The 18,792-nt window shown below is 44.5% G+C and overlaps 1 protein-coding gene across 2 annotated transcripts; it reads left to right on the top strand.

The window, feature by feature from the left end:
- Positions 1 to 7,027: 7,027 nt before the first annotated feature.
- Positions 7,028 to 13,222, top strand: LOC109872081 (peroxisomal biogenesis factor 19-like). Of its 2 annotated transcripts, none has more exons than XM_020463183.2 (8): positions 7,028 to 7,405; positions 9,391 to 9,488; positions 9,714 to 9,876; positions 11,569 to 11,654; positions 11,815 to 11,988; positions 12,120 to 12,278; positions 12,371 to 12,415; positions 12,528 to 13,222. In XM_020463183.2, exons 2-8 carry the CDS (start codon positions 9,453 to 9,455, stop codon positions 12,612 to 12,614), a joined length of 750 nt encoding a protein of 249 aa, XP_020318772.1. In that variant the 5' UTR covers positions 7,028 to 7,405; positions 9,391 to 9,452; the 3' UTR covers positions 12,615 to 13,222. The 2 variants fall into 2 exon arrangements, with proteins under 2 accessions (XP_020318772.1, XP_020318770.1); XM_020463181.2 differs by lacking the exon at positions 7,028 to 7,405 and adding an exon at positions 8,381 to 8,542.
- Positions 13,223 to 18,792: the final 5,570 nt, after the last annotated feature.

Here is an 18,792-nt window from a genome sequence, read left to right on the forward strand (position 1 = left end):
AGCCGAGTATAGCCTACAAAGATCTCCCCCACGGCACGAACCTGAGGGGGGCGCCAAGCCAAACAGGAAGATCATGTCAGTGACTCAACCCACTCAAGTGACGCACCCCTCCTAGGGACGTCATGGAAGAGCACCAGTAAGCCAGTGAGTCAGCCCCTGTAATAGGGTTAGAAGCAGAGAATCAAATCAAATCAAATTTATTTATATAGCCCTTCGTACATCAGCTGATATCTCAAAGTGCTGTACAGAAACCCAGCCTAAAACCCCAAACAGCAAGCAATGCAGGTGTAGAAGCACGGTGGCTAGGAAAAACTCCCTAGAAAGGCCAATACCTAGGAAGAAACCTAGAGAGGAACCAGGCTATGTGGGGTGGCCAGTCCTCTTCTGGCTGTGCCGGGTGGAGATTATAACAGAACATGGCCAAGATGTTCAAATGTTCATAAATGACCAGCATGGTCGAATAATAATAAGGCAGAACAGTTGAAACTGGAGCAGCAGCACAGTCAGGTGGAAGTTGAAACTGGAGCAGCAGCATGGCCAGGTGGACTGGGGACAGCAAGGAGTCATCATGTCAGGTAGTCCTGGGGCATGGTCCTAGGGCTCAGGTCAGTTGAAACTGGAACAGCAGCATGGCCAGGTGGACTGGGGACAGCAAGGAGTCATCATGTCAGGTAGTCCTTGGGCATGGTCCTAGGGCTCAGGTCCTCCGAGAGAGAGAAAGAAAGAGAGAAGGAGAGAATTAGAGAACGCACACTTAGATTCACACAGGACACCGAATAGGACAGGAGAAGTACTCCAGATATAACAAACTGACCCCAGCCCCCCGACACATAAACTACTGCAGCATAAATACTGGAGGCTGAGACAGAAGGGGTCAGGAGACACTGTGGCCCCATCCGAGGACACCCCCGGACAGGGCCAAACAGGAAGGATATAACCCCACCCACTTTGCCAAAGCACAGCCCCCACACCACTAGAGGGATATCTTCAACCACCAACTTACCATCCTGAGACAAGGCTGAGTATAGCCCACAAAGATCTCCGCCACGGCACAACCCAAGGGGGGGGGGGGCGCCAACCCAGACAGGATGACCACAACAGTGAATCAACCCACTCAGGTGACGCACCCCCTCCAGGGACGGCATGAGAGAGCCCCAGCAAGCCAGTGACTCAGCCCCTGTAATAGGGTTAGAGGCAGAGAATCCCAGTGGAAAGAGGGGAACCGGCCAGGCAGAGACAGCAAGGGCGGTTCGTTGCTCCAGAGCCTTTCCGTTCACCTTCCAACTCCTGGGCCAGACTACACTCAATCATATGACCCACTGAAGAGATGAGTCTTCAGTAAAGACTTAAAGGTTGAGACCGAGTTTGCGTCTCTGACATGGGTAGGCAGACCGTTCCATAAAAATGGAGCTCTATAGGAGAAAGCCCTGCCTCCAGCTGTTTACTTAGAAATTCTAGGGACAATTAGGAGGCCTGCGTCTTGTGACCGTAGGACAACGACCCCAAGCAATAGGACAACGACCCTAAGCACACGGCCAAGACAACGCAGGAGGGGCTTCGGAACAAGACTCTGAATGTCCTTGAGTGGCCAAGCCAGAGCCCAGACTTGAACCTGATTGAACATCTCTGGAGAGAACTGAAAATAGCTCTGCATCAACGCTCCCCATCCAACCTGTTAGAGCTTGACAGGTTCTGCAGAGAAGAATGGGAGAGACTCCCCAAATACAGGTGTGCCAAGCTTGTAGCGTCATACCCAAGAAGACTCGAGGCTGAAATCGCTGCCAAATGTGCTTCAACAAAGTACTAAGTAAAGGTGTCTGAATACTTATGTAAATGTAATATTTTTGCTAATTAATTTTTTCACCCTTGGTGACAGGCAATGGCTGAGACAGCAGATGTTCTGACTTTATACACTGCACTCTTTGAGAGAGGTAGTTAGCATGCCAAAGATCCTCAGAGACACCAATAGTCCTTAGGCGGCCCACAAGAATGGAATGGTCTACCGTCTGAAAAGCTTTGGCCAAGTCAATAAAAATAGTAGCACAACATTGCTTAGAATCTAGGGCAATGGTGACACTATTGTGGACCTTTAAGGTTGCAGTGACACATCAATAACCTGAGTGGAAACCAGATTGCATAACAGAAAGAATACAATTGACTTCAAGAAAGCCAGTCAGTTGATTATTGACACGTTTTTCCAACACTTTTGATAAACACGGCAAAATAGAAATTGGCCTTTAAATAAAGGACAAACTGGGGGCCTCCCGGGTGGCGCAGTGGTTAAGGGCGCTGTACTGCAGCGCCAGCTGTGCCATCAGAGTCCCTGGGTTCGCGCCCAGGCTCTGTCGTAACCGGCCGCGACCAGGAGGTCCGTGGGGCGACGCACAATTGGCCTAGCGTCGCCCGGGTTAGGGAGGGCTTGGTCGGTAGGGGTGTCCTTGACTCATCGCGCACCAGCGACTCCTGTGGCGGGCTGGGCGCAGTGTGCGCTAGCCAAGGTGGCCAGGTGCACGGTGTTTCCTCCGGCGCATTGGTGCGGCTGGCCTCCGGGTTGGATGCACGCAGTGTTAAGAAGCAGTGCGGCTTGGTTGGGTTGTGTATCGGAGGACGCATGACTTTCAACCTTCGTCTCTCCCGAGCCCGTACGGGAGTTGTAGCAATGAGACAAGATAGTAGCTACTACAACAATTGGATACCACGAAATTGGGGAGAAAAAGGGGTAAAATAAAAAAAATACTAAAATAAAATAAAGGACAAACTGTGGCTGCCTTCCAAGCAATGGGAGCCTCCCCAGATAGGAGAGACAGGTTAAAAAGGTCAGAGATAGGCTTGGTGATGATAGGGGCTGCAACCTTAAAGAAGAAAGGATCTGGGGGGGTCTAGTTTAAGGAGTTCCTTTAGCACCTCGGACTCAGTGACTGCCTGCAGGGAGAAACTTTGTAGCGGGGCAGGGGAAAAAAGAGGGAGGAGCATCAGGGCTAGTCACATTAGAAGGGGTAGGAGATGAGGAAATGTTGGACGGGAAATGAGGCATGGCTGAGTCAAATAGGAATCCTGACTTAATGAAGTGGTGATTAAAGAGCTCAGCCATGTGCTCCTTGTCAGTAACAACCACATCATTAACATTAAGGGACATTGACAGCTGTGAGGCGGGTTTATTCTCCAGGTCTTTAACCGTTTTCCAGAACTTCTTGGGGTTAGACCCACAGAGAGAGAACTGGTATCACGAAAACGGCTCACCTTTTCTGAGGACCAATTCAAACCAGATTCCATCCCTCTTGCAAAAACTGCATCCTCATCCACTTCATTTGCGGAATACAACTGATTCAATATTTTGACACGTTAAAATCACATTACACATTTTGTAATGACAAATGCATTTGAAACTTCATGCACAGTAAAACTTTTGTATGACTTATTATTTTATTTATAGGAGTGGGGAAAAAGGTGCTCGTGCATTGATAATATCATGACTTGCCAGTCCTGAGATGGAGATCGGGTGTGCCGGCTAGGCTAAGGTCTTCAGACCCCCCCAGTTTTATGATGGTCATAAATACCTTTCCTTGCCAAGCAGTATGGAGCGAGAGACCTAAGTAGAACAAAGGATCATCTCCTGCCAAAACTCCTGCATCCCCAAAATGTGAGAATTAAACAATATTTATATTTGTTAGAAATGGTCAGCAGAGACTAAAATAACCCTCAAGTTAAATGTGTTTTTATGTTGCGACGCCATGAAAGACAGTATAACCACATAACTGTATCTCTGTCTACACTTCTCAATTATGAGGTTTACATCTGAATGTTGTATAAAATGAATGATTAAGTATCAGAATACTTTTGAAAATATAGAAATGTAACTCAAGTCTTCTAAATTAGAAAATGTTTTTTAACGTAAAGTTTATCCAGTCAGTAACCAAGCCCATGTGAGCACAGACATTATGCCAAACATAATGGAACACCCTTTTTCCCCAAGTGTTTAAAAGGACTTGCTGAAGAATTGACATATTAGACCAGTTACGTGCAGCGCCAACTGAATACGTTACAAATGGTTAAGAAATCTACCACTCTATAGACCAAGCAGACTAAGGTGTGAGCCAGATGTTGCAAAATGGTTTAAAACTACAACTCCACCAAAGGACAAGACCAGAGAATGTGAGAACGCTAGTCTCCACTTTGAAATGGTTACATCTACAGAACAAGCCGAATGTTGCAAAATGGTTATAAACTAAACTATCGATCACTACAGAAGAAGCAAATCCTAGATGTCGCGTTGTCGGTCTGCAGCTGAAAACATATGTAGCCCAGGAAGAGAACACCGGCAACCTCTGAAGCATTCTAACGAGATCAACTCTTAGAACTACTGTACAGGGTATGTCGAAGTATCAATTCTTACCACCACCACGACTTCTACCTAAGGACATGGTGATCTCTGGTGCCTGAACCAGAGTCATACACCCAACATCTCCGAGACCAAAGGATTTCGACGATCAAGGCCAGCTAAATCGTAAATATATAAATTGCATTCTCTTTTTTCAAATGAGCAGTTATTAGAGTGCTTAAGATTTTGTATTTTCATGAGCGCAGCTTCCCAATGTCTGATAGAGTAACTCCTTTGTCTCCCTTTCTCCCCCCTCCTCTCTCTGAATTCGCCACCGTGTTATAACCACTGTCCTGTTTTGTTAGTCTTCTAGAGACTGTTTACTGTATGTTGTTAGTGTGTATTCTGTAATTGTTTAATTAGTTAGTAAATACATAATTGACCTAATTTGTGTATCGCTGATTCATCCATAAAGTAGGGTTCGTGCAGACTACAAGAAAGTACAACGTTCAGAATGTCCGATGAGGTAATAATACATTAATAAGTGACTGTCGATAAGATATGAAAATATCTGAAGAGAGTTCAATTTGTGAAATAGTAACTCTAAACATCATTTTCCCGTGGTGCCCCGACTTCATAGTTAATTCATGTTTACATGATTAGTTTAATCATGGAATAATTACACAGAGAATTGATTTGATAATATAACAGTCTTCACTTTAATGATAGTCAAGACACGACAATAACCACACCAAAGCACAAGCTAATAAAATAAAGTCCATTTTACATGATAGCCTGCTGAATTTGCAAGACAACTTTTCTTTCATTTCGATTTTGGCACAAATGAAAATGTGCTACCGACTTGCCCATGGATTGATGTTTCAGCTATAGAAATAAGAATAAATAGAAAGGACATCTCCACTCAAGTCAATGATGGCGTAATGGGTGGACTGGCTGCCATTTTGAGTGTACCCATGCCAGGAAGTTAAAGCAGGAAGTGTACCCTTCAATCTGTGCTGTGCTATCAGAGCATGTGCAGACCAGCTGGATGGTGTGTTTACGGACATATTCAATCTCTCCCACCATTGTTCCTGTACCCAAAAAGGCAAAGGTAACTGAACTAAATGACTATCGCCCCGTAGCACTCACTTCTGTCATCATGAAGTGCTTTGAGGGGCTAGTTAAGGATCATATCACATCCACCTTACCTGCCACCCAAGACCCACTTCAGTTTGCGTACCGCTCCAATAGGTCCACAGGCAACACAAATCGCCATCACACTGCCCTATCCCATCTGGACAAGAGGAATACCCATGTAAGAATGCTGTTCATTGACTACAAGCTCATCATTAAGCTTGAGGCCCTGGGTCTCAACCCTGCCCTGTGCAATTGGGTCCTGGACTTCCTGACGGGCAGCCCCCCCAGGTGGTGAAGGACCCACAAGGGTCCGTGCTCAGCCCCCTCCTGTACTCCCTGTGTAACCGGTGTGAAATGGCTAGCTAGTAAGCGGGGTGCGCGCTAATAGCGTTTCAATCGGTGACGTCACTTGCTCTGAGACCTTGAAGTAGTTGTTTCCCTTGCTCTGCACTATGGCCTATTTATTGCCTTACCTCCCTTAACTTACCTAATTTGCACACACACTGTATATAGACTTTTTCCCCATTGTGTTATTGACTATATGTTTGTTTATTCTATGTGTAACTCTGTGTTGTTGTTGTTGTTTGTGTAACACTGCTTTGCTTTATCTTGGCCAGGTTGCAGTTGTAAATGAGAACTTGTTCTCAACTAGCCTACCTGGTTAAATAATAAATAAAAAAAATCCAAAATACCATGGACATTATTGTATCACAATTCCAGGCAGCCATTGCAAGTGTACCCATGAGATTACCAGTCAATTGCCAGAGTTAGAAGCCCATTCTATTCATTCTTATTTCTATGGTTTCAGCATAGAGCCCCACAGTGGCGGTGTAGTACTACCCATAAAACCTAGCGGTTAAACAGGGAAATGGTTCAACAAGGAAATGGTTCCAATAGTTTTTACACCATTCATTTTCCCCATAGGGGATTTTTAGAAACACTTCAAATAAGGACTGTGTTATCTGTAGGCTAACCCTGGCGTAACGTTTTGATAACCATGTAAATCTTTTTCGAACAAGACTACTTTTATCAGTATATTCGACTCTATTCAGAAATGCTAAATAGCATCTAAGTAGACATCATGCAAGAGTACAAATTCCTGCACGTCATCTCTAGATGACACCTACTAACAGGTATTGTGTCACTTAACTTGCCCAAGAGAGTTTACAGAATTGTCCATTTAAAGAAATGTAGACAATTTATTAATTGCTACATTTACGCTAACATTAGATAGTTAATCCAGAGATTCATACCTTTGCCTCGATTCAGCAGTCTCGTCCAGATCATCATGGCGCTTATACTTCACGATAGCCACATTAGCAGCTAATTAGCATTTAATTTGTGTGGGGGTAAATAGACTAATATATTTATAAGTCAACCTTGTAAATGTCTCTCGGACAAGTTATCAAAACGCCACTCCTGAGTAAGCCTTCACGAAACACAGCCCTTTAAGTGTTTCTAAAATCCCCTATGGAAAAAACGATTGGAACCATTTCCCGTTTGACCGCTAGGTTTTATGAGCATTATGACCCATACTGTGTGACACTATTGTCTCAATGAAGAGTTTGGCTTTCGACAAGCAAACGCAGTTACAAGCACGCTAGGAGTTATGCTGCGTTCAAAACTGGGAACTCTGGAAAAATACGAGGTCAAGTCATGACGTCAGTGATCTTCAGGTCCGAAAGTTGGAGCTCAATAAAGAGGCCTCAGTTCCCGAGTTGGAATTCCGAGTTGGATGACCGTTCAAATCGATTTTTCCCAGTTTTTCTTCTTTTTTTTTTTCGAGATCCCAGTTGTTTCGAACACACTGAAGTCGGAAATTTCCGAGTTCCCAGTTGTTTTGAACGCGGTATACGGACGAGCAATATCCACGGTCAGAGCATGGTAGAAGGGGACTTTCTAAAAACACGCCACTTCGATACATCTACAACCAAAGTGACTTTATAGCAGGTTAGGAGAGCATTTTCACCAACCCTTTTCCTAACCTACAGGCATGTGATATTCATCATTAGGGTGGATAATTGTTGTTTCACATTCAGGCATAGACTGCTTTTTACATTTCTTGAAGGTCATTTTCCATTCTCTCATGCCTCTTAGTGCTGAGCGATTCGTGCTTTTGAGGTCTGCTCGATTATTGAAAATAATTTAGATTATTTGCATTGAATGCTGTATTCAACACAGAATAAATCCATTAATAAAAGTCCCATGATGGTAGTGACTGCCCATTTACTGCTTATCACTTATTAACCGTCATGTATTCACATTACTTTAATAAAATATTTCCGTTGTGTATATTAGGCTACATTTGTTTTATTTGATGACAATTATTTCATTCCAAGTCATCACCTCATCTCTATAGAGCTGCCGCCTTTGCTGTCTGACAAATTCACTATTTTGTAGTTCTTCAAAGTAAATAACGCATACTTTAATGATTTCTGAACTATGAATCACTTAGATCATGTATTTTCAGATCTCTCCGTACGTAGCAGGTATAAAAGAAAAACAGCGGATAAGTAGATGTGCAATGGATTATGGTCATTGTATGCCATAGCAGGTGCTCCGAATGTTTTGTGTATAATTTTTCATCTCTGTCACCTCAAATAACATGACGTCTGAAAAGGTCCAGATGACACCAAAGAATGGACATATTCACTGATTTGGAAAATAACTGATATTCATTTAGGATTTACAGATTAACCTTAAATTGTATGAGCTCACTGGTAATACTAAACATTTACATTTGAATACGATTAAACAGCTAAAATGATGGGATGTATACATAGGCTATTGGTCAACTTGTTTGCTGTTTTAAATGTATTGAACAATTCTACAAAGCTGCTATTGATATTCAATTTTTGACTATCTATGATTTGACATTCATCATTTTGGAACGAATGTGTTCTTCTTATTCGTCCCTCCCACTGCAAATTTAGCTGTGCCGCGTTCAGAACAAATAGGAACTGTGAACTCTGACAAAACATTTTATACTCACGTCATTTTACTGCGTCTACGGCACAGTTGTTTGGATAGAGAAGATGGCTTCAGGGTCAGCCGGACAAGACACAGAACTGGATGAGTTATTGGACAGTATGATTTTACATTACTCCCTGAGTGAAGTGTGATTGTTATCAATCCTGCCAAAAGATACATTCATTCAAGTATTGTGTAAAACGTGGATCAACGCGCCTTGTTAGCTAGCTAACTTTAGCTAGCTTAGATGGTGGAATTTGGTTGGACCTGCATGCCAAGTCCAAAACGAAAGCCAGGCATTATCTCACAAAATCTCATGCCTTTTGCTGTTTACAACGGGGTCATCATTAGCATTACAACGCTACCGCAGTATATATGATATCATAATTTGTCGTTCGCTTTGACCCCGATTTGACAGAAATAGAACGGCATCAAATGTGGTTGCAAGTTAAACTCAAGCTGCCCTTGAATTATTATTATTAGATTTTTTTTATGGTTTACAGCTAGTGTGATCTGGATTGTCAGACAGCTCTGTCATTGTTTACTGGATAACCCATTTGAATTCATAATGTGTTGCATACTAGTAACCAATCCCACTTTGTATAGCCGGCTGCTAGACTAGAGACTACTGTTATCTTAATAGCAGGAATGCAATTACCATATCATAATCTGACGTTTTTAATAATTCCAGTAGGTTGGTGAAGTTGTACTCCTAACATCAGAGATGGTAATGGTGGTAATGTATAAAACAATTGGGTTTCTGAAGTAGAAGTAGTGACCTCATCATACTGAGTTTGATAATCAACTAATACATGACTGTATTGCACATTGACCCCGACGTTGAAGATTTGACCTTTGTCCTCTAGCTACCTGCTCAATCTCTTCACCTTGTCTTGACCTGCTCCTGCTAAATGCTGATAACTGCCACAACATCTCCACTTCTACTGTCTTTCCTCTATTAAAAGGTGCACTCGATGACTTTGAGAAGACAAACTCGGCCCCCTTGGGCCCAGCCCTTGCTGCTGCCATGGCTCCCCCACCAGCCAAGGGCAGCGAGGAGAAAGTAAGTGAATCTTTTCCCTGGTTTCTAGAATGTCCCCTAGCTTCACCAATTGCCTGGTGCTTGCTTATAAGAAACTCTGGTTGTTGGTGTTCTGATTGTGGTACAGAAGGTATCTTTCAGTGTCTCCTCAATGTCTGTCAACCCTTCCCTATACATTTCTATCTGTGAATGGGGGAAGATCAATTGACCAAGAGTTTGTTTACCTGTTGATGCAAATCTCTCTAGCTCCCTCTACTGGAGGACAGTCAGTTCTTCGAGGCACTGTTTGAAGGTGAGATGGCCTCTCGGGCAAAGGAAGAGTGGGAGAAAGCCATGACTGAACTCGCACAGGAAGAACCTGAGCTGCTGCAACACTTTCACAAATTGTCAGAGGCAGCAGGGAAAGTTGGTAAGCATCCACATATTTTCAGTTCTGTTTTTACGTGCCCGTCTGTTTTTATCCATGTCAGTTTTTTTCCCCCTGTGTTTTGCGGAGATGTGTGTGTGTATATATATATACTGCTAAAAAAAATAAAGGGAACACTTAAACAACACAATGTAACTCCAAGTCAATCACACTTCTGTGAAATCAAACTGTCCACTTAGGAAGCAACACTGATTGACAATACATTTCACGTGCTGTTGTGCAAATAGAATAGACAACAGGTGGAAATTATAGGCAATTAGCAAGACACCCCCAATAAAGGAGTGGTTCTGCAGGTGGTGACCACAGACCACTTCTCAGTTCCTAATGCTTCCTGGCTGATGTTTTGGTCACTTTTGAATGCTGGCGGTGCATTCACTCTAGTGGTAGCATGATACGGAGTCTACAACCCACACAAGTGGCTCAGGTAGTGCAGCTCATCCAGGATGGCACATCAATGCGAGCTGTGGCAAGAAGGTTTGCTGTGTCTGTCAGTGTAGTGTCCAGAGCATGGGGGCGCTACCAGGAGACTAGTACATCAGGAGACGTGGAGGAGGCCGTAGGAGGGCAACAACCCAGCAGCAGGACCGCTACCTCTGCCTTTGTGCAAGGAGGAGCAGGAGGAGCACTGCCAGAGACCTACAAAATGACCTCCAGCAGGCCACAAATGTGCATGTGTCTGCTCAAACGGTCAGAAACAGACTCCATGAGGGTGGTATGAGAGCCCGACGTCCACAGGTGGGGGTTGTGCTTACAGCCCAACACCGTGCAGGACGTTTGGCATTTGCCAGAGAACACCAAGATTGGCAAATTCGCCACTGGCGCCCTGTGCTCTTCACAGATGAAAGCAGGTTCACACTGAGCACATGTGAAAGAGTGGAGACGCCGTGGAGAACGTTCTGCTGCTTCCAACATCCTCCAGCATGACCGGTTTGGCGGTGGGTCAGTCATGGTGTGGGGTGGCATTTCTTTGGGGGGCCGCACAGCCCTCCATGTGCTCGCCAGAGGTAGCCTGACTGCCATTAGGTACCAAGATGAGATCCTCAGACCCCTTGTGAGACCATATGCTGGTGCGGTTGGCCCTGGGTTCCTCCTAATGCAAGACAATGCTAGATCTCATGTGGCTGGAGTGTGTCAGCAGTTCCTGCAAGAGGAAGGCATTGATGCTATGGACTGGCCCGCCCGTTCCCCAGACCTGAATCCAATTGAGCACATATGGGACATCATGTCTCGCTCCATCCACCAACGCCACGTTGCACCACAGACTGTCCAGGAGTTGGCGGATGCTTTAGTCCAGGTCTGGGAGGAGATACCTCAGGAGACCATCCGCCACCTCATCAGGAGCATGCCCGGGCGTTGTAGGGAGGTCATACAGGCACATGGAGGCCACACACACTACTGAGCCTAATTTTGACTTGATTTAAGGACATTACATCAAAGTTGGATCAGCCTGTAGTGTGGTTTTCCACTTTAATTTTGAGTGTGACTCCAAATCCAGACCTCCATGGGTTGATAAATTTGATTTCCATTGATCATTTTTGTGTGATTTTGTTGTCAGCACATTCAACTATGTAAAGAAAAAAGTATTTAATAAGAATATTTCATTCATTCAGATCTAGTATGTGTTATTTTAGTGTTCCCTTAATTTTTTTGAGCAGTGTATATTTTGTTTTACAGGTACTGATGTAGCCTCCCAACAAGAATTCACTTCCTGTCTCAAAGATACCCTCAGTGGATTGGCTAAAAATGCAGACAACTTACAGGTAGTTCAGATGATTATAATTTTGATGTTTTTTAATAAGTAATGAAAGGTTTGGTTATTACCACGCTTGGACAATGTTCTGAAAATATTGACCATGGTGGAATACCCCTTTCTTTGTACTTCAATGCATTTCAGACTGTTCTCGTGTTTTTATTAATCAGAGTGCAGGATTGGCTGGAGAGGATCTGGCAAAGACTCTGGAAGGGCTGGATTTGGATGAGGATGGAGAGCGGGACGGGCAAGATGGAAACATCCTGCCAATCATGCAGTCCATCATGCAGAATCTTCTCTCCAAGGAAGTGCTCTACCCGTCTCTCAAAGAAATCACTGAGAAGGTTAGTGTGTGTTTTTTCTTGGCTTATGTTTGGGTTTTCCCTCAAATTATACTTATTCTTATTTTTTATATACCTTGCCCTTTACCCAACTTTCTAACTGGATAACGGATTGTCATTCACTCCTCATGCAGTATCCTGAGTGGCTGAACAGCAATCGTCAGTCCCTCCCCCCAGATCAGTTCCAGCGCTACGAACAGCAGCACAGGGTCATGGGAGAGATCTGCAGCCTCTTTGAGAAGGAGGGAGATGGGGAGAATAGCTTTGAGAGCATTCTGGAAATCATGCAGCAGGTGAGACAAATTGTGCATGAACTGTTGGTTGTCATCCATACTGATGGTTTCCTGTGTATGGATATTGATTGAATTATTATCTGAATTTTCAGCTACAAGACCTGGGCCAACCACCCAAAGAGCTGGCTGGTGAATCAGTATGTTTCTCCTCTCACTCGCTCTCTCTTTCTTTGTCTACCAACCTATCTTTATTTAGTGCAGCTGTGGAGTAACGTTAAATTGATCGTCTTATCTGTTTTCCCCCATCAGCCACCTGGCCTAAACTTTGACCTGGAATCCTTGAATCTCTCAGGAGCCTCTGGGACTGGAGCTGCAGATCAGTGCTCGATCATGTGATCTCAGAGCAGCCAATTCAATTGATACACAGGCTAGGGCCGTGTGCAACCGGGCTGACGAGGGAGGACCATCAATCACTATAGCAGAAGGACAAGGAGGAGAACGAGACTGTTTGCACTGTTCTCCTCCTAACATATGTTTCTGTGTCAAAATAGAAGAGCACTGTGAAGGGTGGCAAAACAAACCAATGTGACCACACCCTTCGGTAACTCACTGATCATTACATAACTGATTTTAAGTCAATTGCTTTGGTTTGTCATAATAGGCTCTTCCAGGTCATTTATAGTACAGGTAGTACCATTCCCACGCACAGCTCAACTGACTAGCACTTGACTTATCTGGCAGTTTTTACACTCACCACTGTTTAGCCTAATGAGTATTGAAACTGGTTGAACTGCCCTGTTGGTTAAAACAGTGCCTTGCACATTTTTCTTCAGAATTTGAGAATGTTCATTACTGTTATGAGTCTTACAGCAGGGATATTAGGTTTCTCTGTTGTAAGAGTTGCTGGGTGAAGATTGAGTTGTATCATGGGGCTGCGTGCCTAACAAAGGTTGTTGAGTCAGTCTCACGGTTCCACTCATCAATAAAGTAACACTAACACCTCGGGTTGATTCAGGTTGTTTCTGACCACTGGTTTAGATTTACAAAATGTGTCATTGAATTATTTAAGGAAAAGAAAATGGAAGAGTTAAACTTGCCTCCTAATTTCATAACATAATCACAAGACGGCTAGCTGATTTTAGAGACTTTACCTGGGTTCTTGGTTAGTTATATCTTCCCAATAGCTGCCATGTTGTACCAGAGATGGTAAACTGGTCTGTGCACATGATTTGACCTCTAGTTTTCATGTTGGTTCAAAAGTCATTGTTATATCGATAAGAGTCCACAGCCGCAGAGCCAGTCATGCAGCCAATTGGGGCTTCTGAGTGGCGCAGCGGTCTAAGTCACTGCATCTCAGTGCAAGAGGCCTCACTACAGTCCCTGGTTCGAATCCAGGCTGTATCACATCCGGCCGTGATTGGGAGTGCCGCAGGGCGGCGCACAATTGGCCCAGCATCGACGGGGTCGGCCGTCATTGTAAATAAGAAATTGTTCTTAACCGACTTGCCTAGTTAATTTTTTTTAAATGAGGTGTTTATAAGGGACATTATTCAAGTGTTTAAACCGGTTAGTTCGTTTGGGGCTGTGGCACTCTGACTAGATGGGTTCGAGTCGTGATGGGGCTAAAGCCAAGGTCAGTCAGCGACCGTCGGGGTTACGATGGCCCCAGATTTCCGGGGTCATCTGTCCAGTAGTAGGACCACAGACACCACTAAGATTGTTAACTTTTTGAGTACTGAAACCACCTTTGCTTTTTATGTCGCTACAATTTATGCCGACGTTGTGAAAAAAGGGTGTGTGACACCAACGTGACCACAATCTTGAAATAGGATTTGTGCCTTCAAGAGAAAATACTGTGTTTTGCACGATTGTATTGAAACCGGTACCACTACCGATATGTGACCTTGCTTTAATCTAAAGAAAAGTAATACAAATGATGATAATATATAGTATTCGTTTTTTAAAGCGACAGATACAAATACAAACATTTAAAACCTTTTCTGAGAACCTTTACAGGTGTGGATTTTAAGTGATGTGCAAAAAATGTATTTTCCCAGTGGCCTTTGCTGTGGGCACAGTGATAGTTGTGTTAGAGATACTGTGGAAGTACCCCCCTCGTGTTTGCCAGTATATTGCTGTTTCTTTAGTTTAGACTGAGTGGAATGGAGTGACCATGACATTCCTTATATTTCATATGCCAACATATGCATTGACTGAATCTTAGGGAGTAGCCTTAGTTAGTAATGATTTTCATTAGTCAAATTGTGTGACTTCATTAGACTACCTGTATGTCCTCTTCCATGCCCTACATCCAGACATATCCTGGTCATAGAATGTATTGGCAGCTGGCATCTAGAGCGGATCACCTCAAACAATGTGACTTACTTAATTTGCATCACTTGTGGTAAACATACATCAGGTTGATAGACTCATGGAACAGCAGATAAGAAGAGGAGTGTGATAGAAATAACATAGGCTTTCCATTTGCATATGGCTGTGAGGGGAGATGAAGGTAGCCTATTATTGCCACATGTTACTGCAAGAGGAAAATTAAAAGACATGTCACACTGTCAGAGCTGATAGCCTCTGTTCAGGACTGGTGTCGTTCATCCAATTATCTTTACCCGATTAGCTACATGTCTTTCCCCTGTCATCATTCAATCATCTGCCTGAATATATTGTATAAATAAACTCTGTAATATCCACTATATATACAAAAATATGTGGACAACCCTTCAAATTAGTGGGTTCGGCTAATTCAGCCACACCCGAGCACACAGCTATGCAATCTCCATAGACAAACATTGGCAGTTGAATGGCCTTACTGAAGAGCTCAGTGAATTTCAACGTGGCACAATCATAGAAGGCCACCTTTGCAACAAGTCAGTTCGTCAAATTTCTGCCCTCCTGGAACTGCCCGGTCTACTGTAAGTGCTGTTATTGTAAAGTGGAAACATCTAGGAGAAACAACGGCTCAGCCACGAGGTGGTAGGCCATACAAGCTCATAGAACCAGACCACCGAGTCCTGTAGTACGCAAAAATCGTCTGTCCTTGGTTGCAACACTCATTACAGAGTTCTAAACGGCCTCTGGCAGCAACGTCAGCACAAGAACTGTTCTTCGGGAGCTTCATGAAATGGGTTTCCATGTCCGAGCAGCCACACACAAGCCTAAGATCACCATGCGCAATGCCAAGTGTTGGCTGGAGTGGTGTAAAGCTCGCCGCCATTGGACTCTGGAGCAGTGGAAACGCATTCTCTGGAGTAATGAATCACGCTTCACCATCTGGTAGTCCGGCGGAAGAATCTGGGTTTGGCGGATGCCAGGAGAACGCTACCTGCCTCAATGCATAGTGCAAACTGTAAAGTTTACTGGAGGAGGAAATATGGTCAGGGGGTGTTTTTCATGGTTCGGGCTAGGCCCCTGAGTTCCACTGAAGGGATATCTTAACCCTACAGAATACAATGACATTCAAGACAATTCTGTGCTTCTAATTTTGTGTCAACAGTTTGGGGAAGGCCCTTTCCTATTTCAGCATGACAATGCCCCGTGCACAAATTGTGGTCCCTACAGAAATGGTTTGTCGACATTGGTGTGGAAGAACTTGACTGGCCTGCACCTGACTTCAACCCCATCAAACACCTTTGGGATGAATTGGAACGCCGACTGCGAACAAGGCCTAATCGCCCAACAGCAGTGGCCGACCTCACTAATGTTCTTGTGGGTGAATGGAAGCAAGTCCCCGCAGCAATGTTCCAACATCTAGTGGAAAGCCTTCCCAGAGGAGTGGAGGCTGTTATAGCAGCAATGGGAGGACCAACTCAATATTAATGCCCATGATTTTGGAATGAGATGTTCGACGAGCAGGTATCCACATACTTCTGGTCATTATAGTGTATATTATGAAATAAACTAACAACGTTTATGAATAAACATACCAACTCAGTTTGTTTTCCTTTTGTTTTATACTCTGTTCAGATCTGAAGAAAGATCATTGCTGGTTGAAAACACTGTAAATAGTGAACATGGCTGACGTTTTAGCACCAACTGTGCTATTATGTTATTTTTTGAAAGTTTTGTGTAACTTATTTTTTTACTTATTGTGTAAATAATGTTGCTGCTACCGTCTATTGTGACCGAAAAATAACTTCTGGACATCAGAAAAGCGATTATTCACCGCGGACTAGAATCAACTTTTTCCTTTAACGAGTCCGACGAGAAGGATATCCTGCTTTCAGTGGAACAGGCCCAGATCCACGCCTTTTGCGTGAAGAAAAGAAGCCGGAAAAGGGGACACAGATCAGGGATCCTTCTGAGAATCCGGAGGCGAGTGACTAAACTCCCACTGACATCTGTCCTTCTTGCTAACGTGCAATCATTGGGAAATACAATTGATGACCTACTATTAAGATTTTCCTACCAATGGGACATTAAAACTGTAACATCTTATGTTTCACCGAGACATGGCTGAACGAAGATACGGACAACAAAGAGCTAGTAGGATTTTCCATGCACCGGCAGAACAGAGACGCTATCTCTGGTAAGACGAGGGATGGGGGTGTGTGTCTTTTTTGTCAATGACATTGCGCACCAGCTGTTTAATATTAAAGAAGTCTCGAGGTATTGCTCGCCTGAGGTAGAGTACCTTATTTACCAAGAGAGTTCTCATCTGTATTATTTGTAACCGTCTATTTACCACCACAAAGCAAAGCTGGCACTAAGACCACTCTCAACCAACTCTATAAGGCCAAAAGCAAAGAAGAAAATGCTCACCTAGAAGCGGCACTCCTGGTGACCGGGGACTTTAATGCAGGCAAACTTAAATCAGTTTTACCCATTTTTTACCAGCATGTCACATGTGCAACCAGGGGGGGAAAAAACCCTAGACTACCTTTACTCCACACACAGAGATGCATACAAAGCGCTCCTCCGCCCCCCATTTGGCAAATCTGACCATAATTCTATCCTCTTGATTCCTGCTTACAAGCAAAAACTAAAGCAGGAAGTACCAGTGACTCGCTCATTTTGGAAGTGGTCAGATGACGCGGATGCTACACTACAGGAATGTTTTGCTAGCACAGACTGGAATACGTTCTGGGATTCATCCAATGGCTTTGAGGAATACACCACCTCAGTCATCGGCTTCATCAATAAGTGCATTGATGACGTCATCCCCACAGTGACTGTATGTACATATCCCAACCAGAAGCCATGGATTATTGGCAACATCCACATCGAGCTAAAGGCTAGAGCTGCCACTTTCAAGGAGTGGGAGACTGATCCGGACGCTTATAAGAAATCCCACTATGCCCTCAGACGAACCATCAAACAAGCAAAGCGTCAATACAGGATTAAGATTGAATCCTACTACTACACCGGCTCTGACGCTCGTCGGATGTGGCAGGGCTTGAAAACTATTATGGACTACAAAGGGAAATCCAGACGCGAGCTGCCCAGTGAAGCGAGCCTACCAGATGAGCTAAATGCCTTTTATGCTCGCTTCGAGGCAAGCAACACTGAAGCATGCACGAGAGCACCAGCTGTTCTGGATGACTGTGTGATAACGCTCTCGGTAGCTGATGTGAACAAAACCTTTTAAACAGGTCAACATACACAAAGCCGCTGGGCCAGACGGATTACCAGGATGTTTGGACCAACTGTCAAGTGTCTTCACTGACATTTTCAACCTCTCCCTGACCCACAACTGCGTGGCCAGGATTTGCTGATGACACAATCACCGACAACGAGCAGTTGCCATACTGCTCGTTGTGACCTCAGCAAACGTAATGATGGTGTTGGAGTCATGTTTGGCCACGTGGATGAACAGGGAATACAGGAGGGGGCTAAGTACACACCCCAGAGGGGCCCCAGTGTTAAGGATCAGCGTGGCAGACGTGTTGTTGCCTACTCTTACCACCTGAGGGCGGCCCGTCAGGAAGTCCAGGCCTGTCAGGAAGCCCAGGACCTCCTCCTATAGGAATGAGATGGCCTATAGGCAGGAGTTCGGAGAACTGGCAGTGTGGTGCCAGGACAACAACCTCTCCCTCAATGTGAGCAAGACAAAGGAGCTGATCGTGGACTACAGGAAAAGGCGGGCCAAACAGGCCCCCATTACCATCGACGGGGCTGTAGTGGAGCGGGTCGAATGTTTAAAGTTCCTTGGTGTCCACATCACCAACGAACTATCATGGTCCAAACATACCAAGACAGTTGTGAAGAGGACATAACAAAACCTTTTCCCCCTCAGGAGAAAATATTTGGCAGAAGGTCCTCAAAAGGTTCTACAGCTGCACCAGAGTTTATCCTGACCGGTTGCATCATCGCCTGGTTATGGCAATTGCTCTGACCGTAAGGCGCTACAGGGGGTAGTTCAAACGGCCCAGTACCTCACTGGGGCCAAGCTTCCTGCCACCCAGGACCTATATAGTAGGCGGTGTCAGAGGAAAGCACATAATATTGTCAGAGACTCCAGTCACCCAAGTTATAGACTGCTTTCTTTGTTACTGCACAGCAAGCGGTACCGGAGCGCCAAGTCTAGGACCAAAAGGCTCCTCAACAGCTTCTAACCCCAAGC

This window comes from Oncorhynchus kisutch, linkage group LG27 (assembly GCF_002021735.2).
Source record: "Oncorhynchus kisutch isolate 150728-3 linkage group LG27, Okis_V2, whole genome shotgun sequence".
Taxonomy (NCBI): domain Eukaryota; kingdom Metazoa; phylum Chordata; class Actinopteri; order Salmoniformes; family Salmonidae; genus Oncorhynchus; species Oncorhynchus kisutch.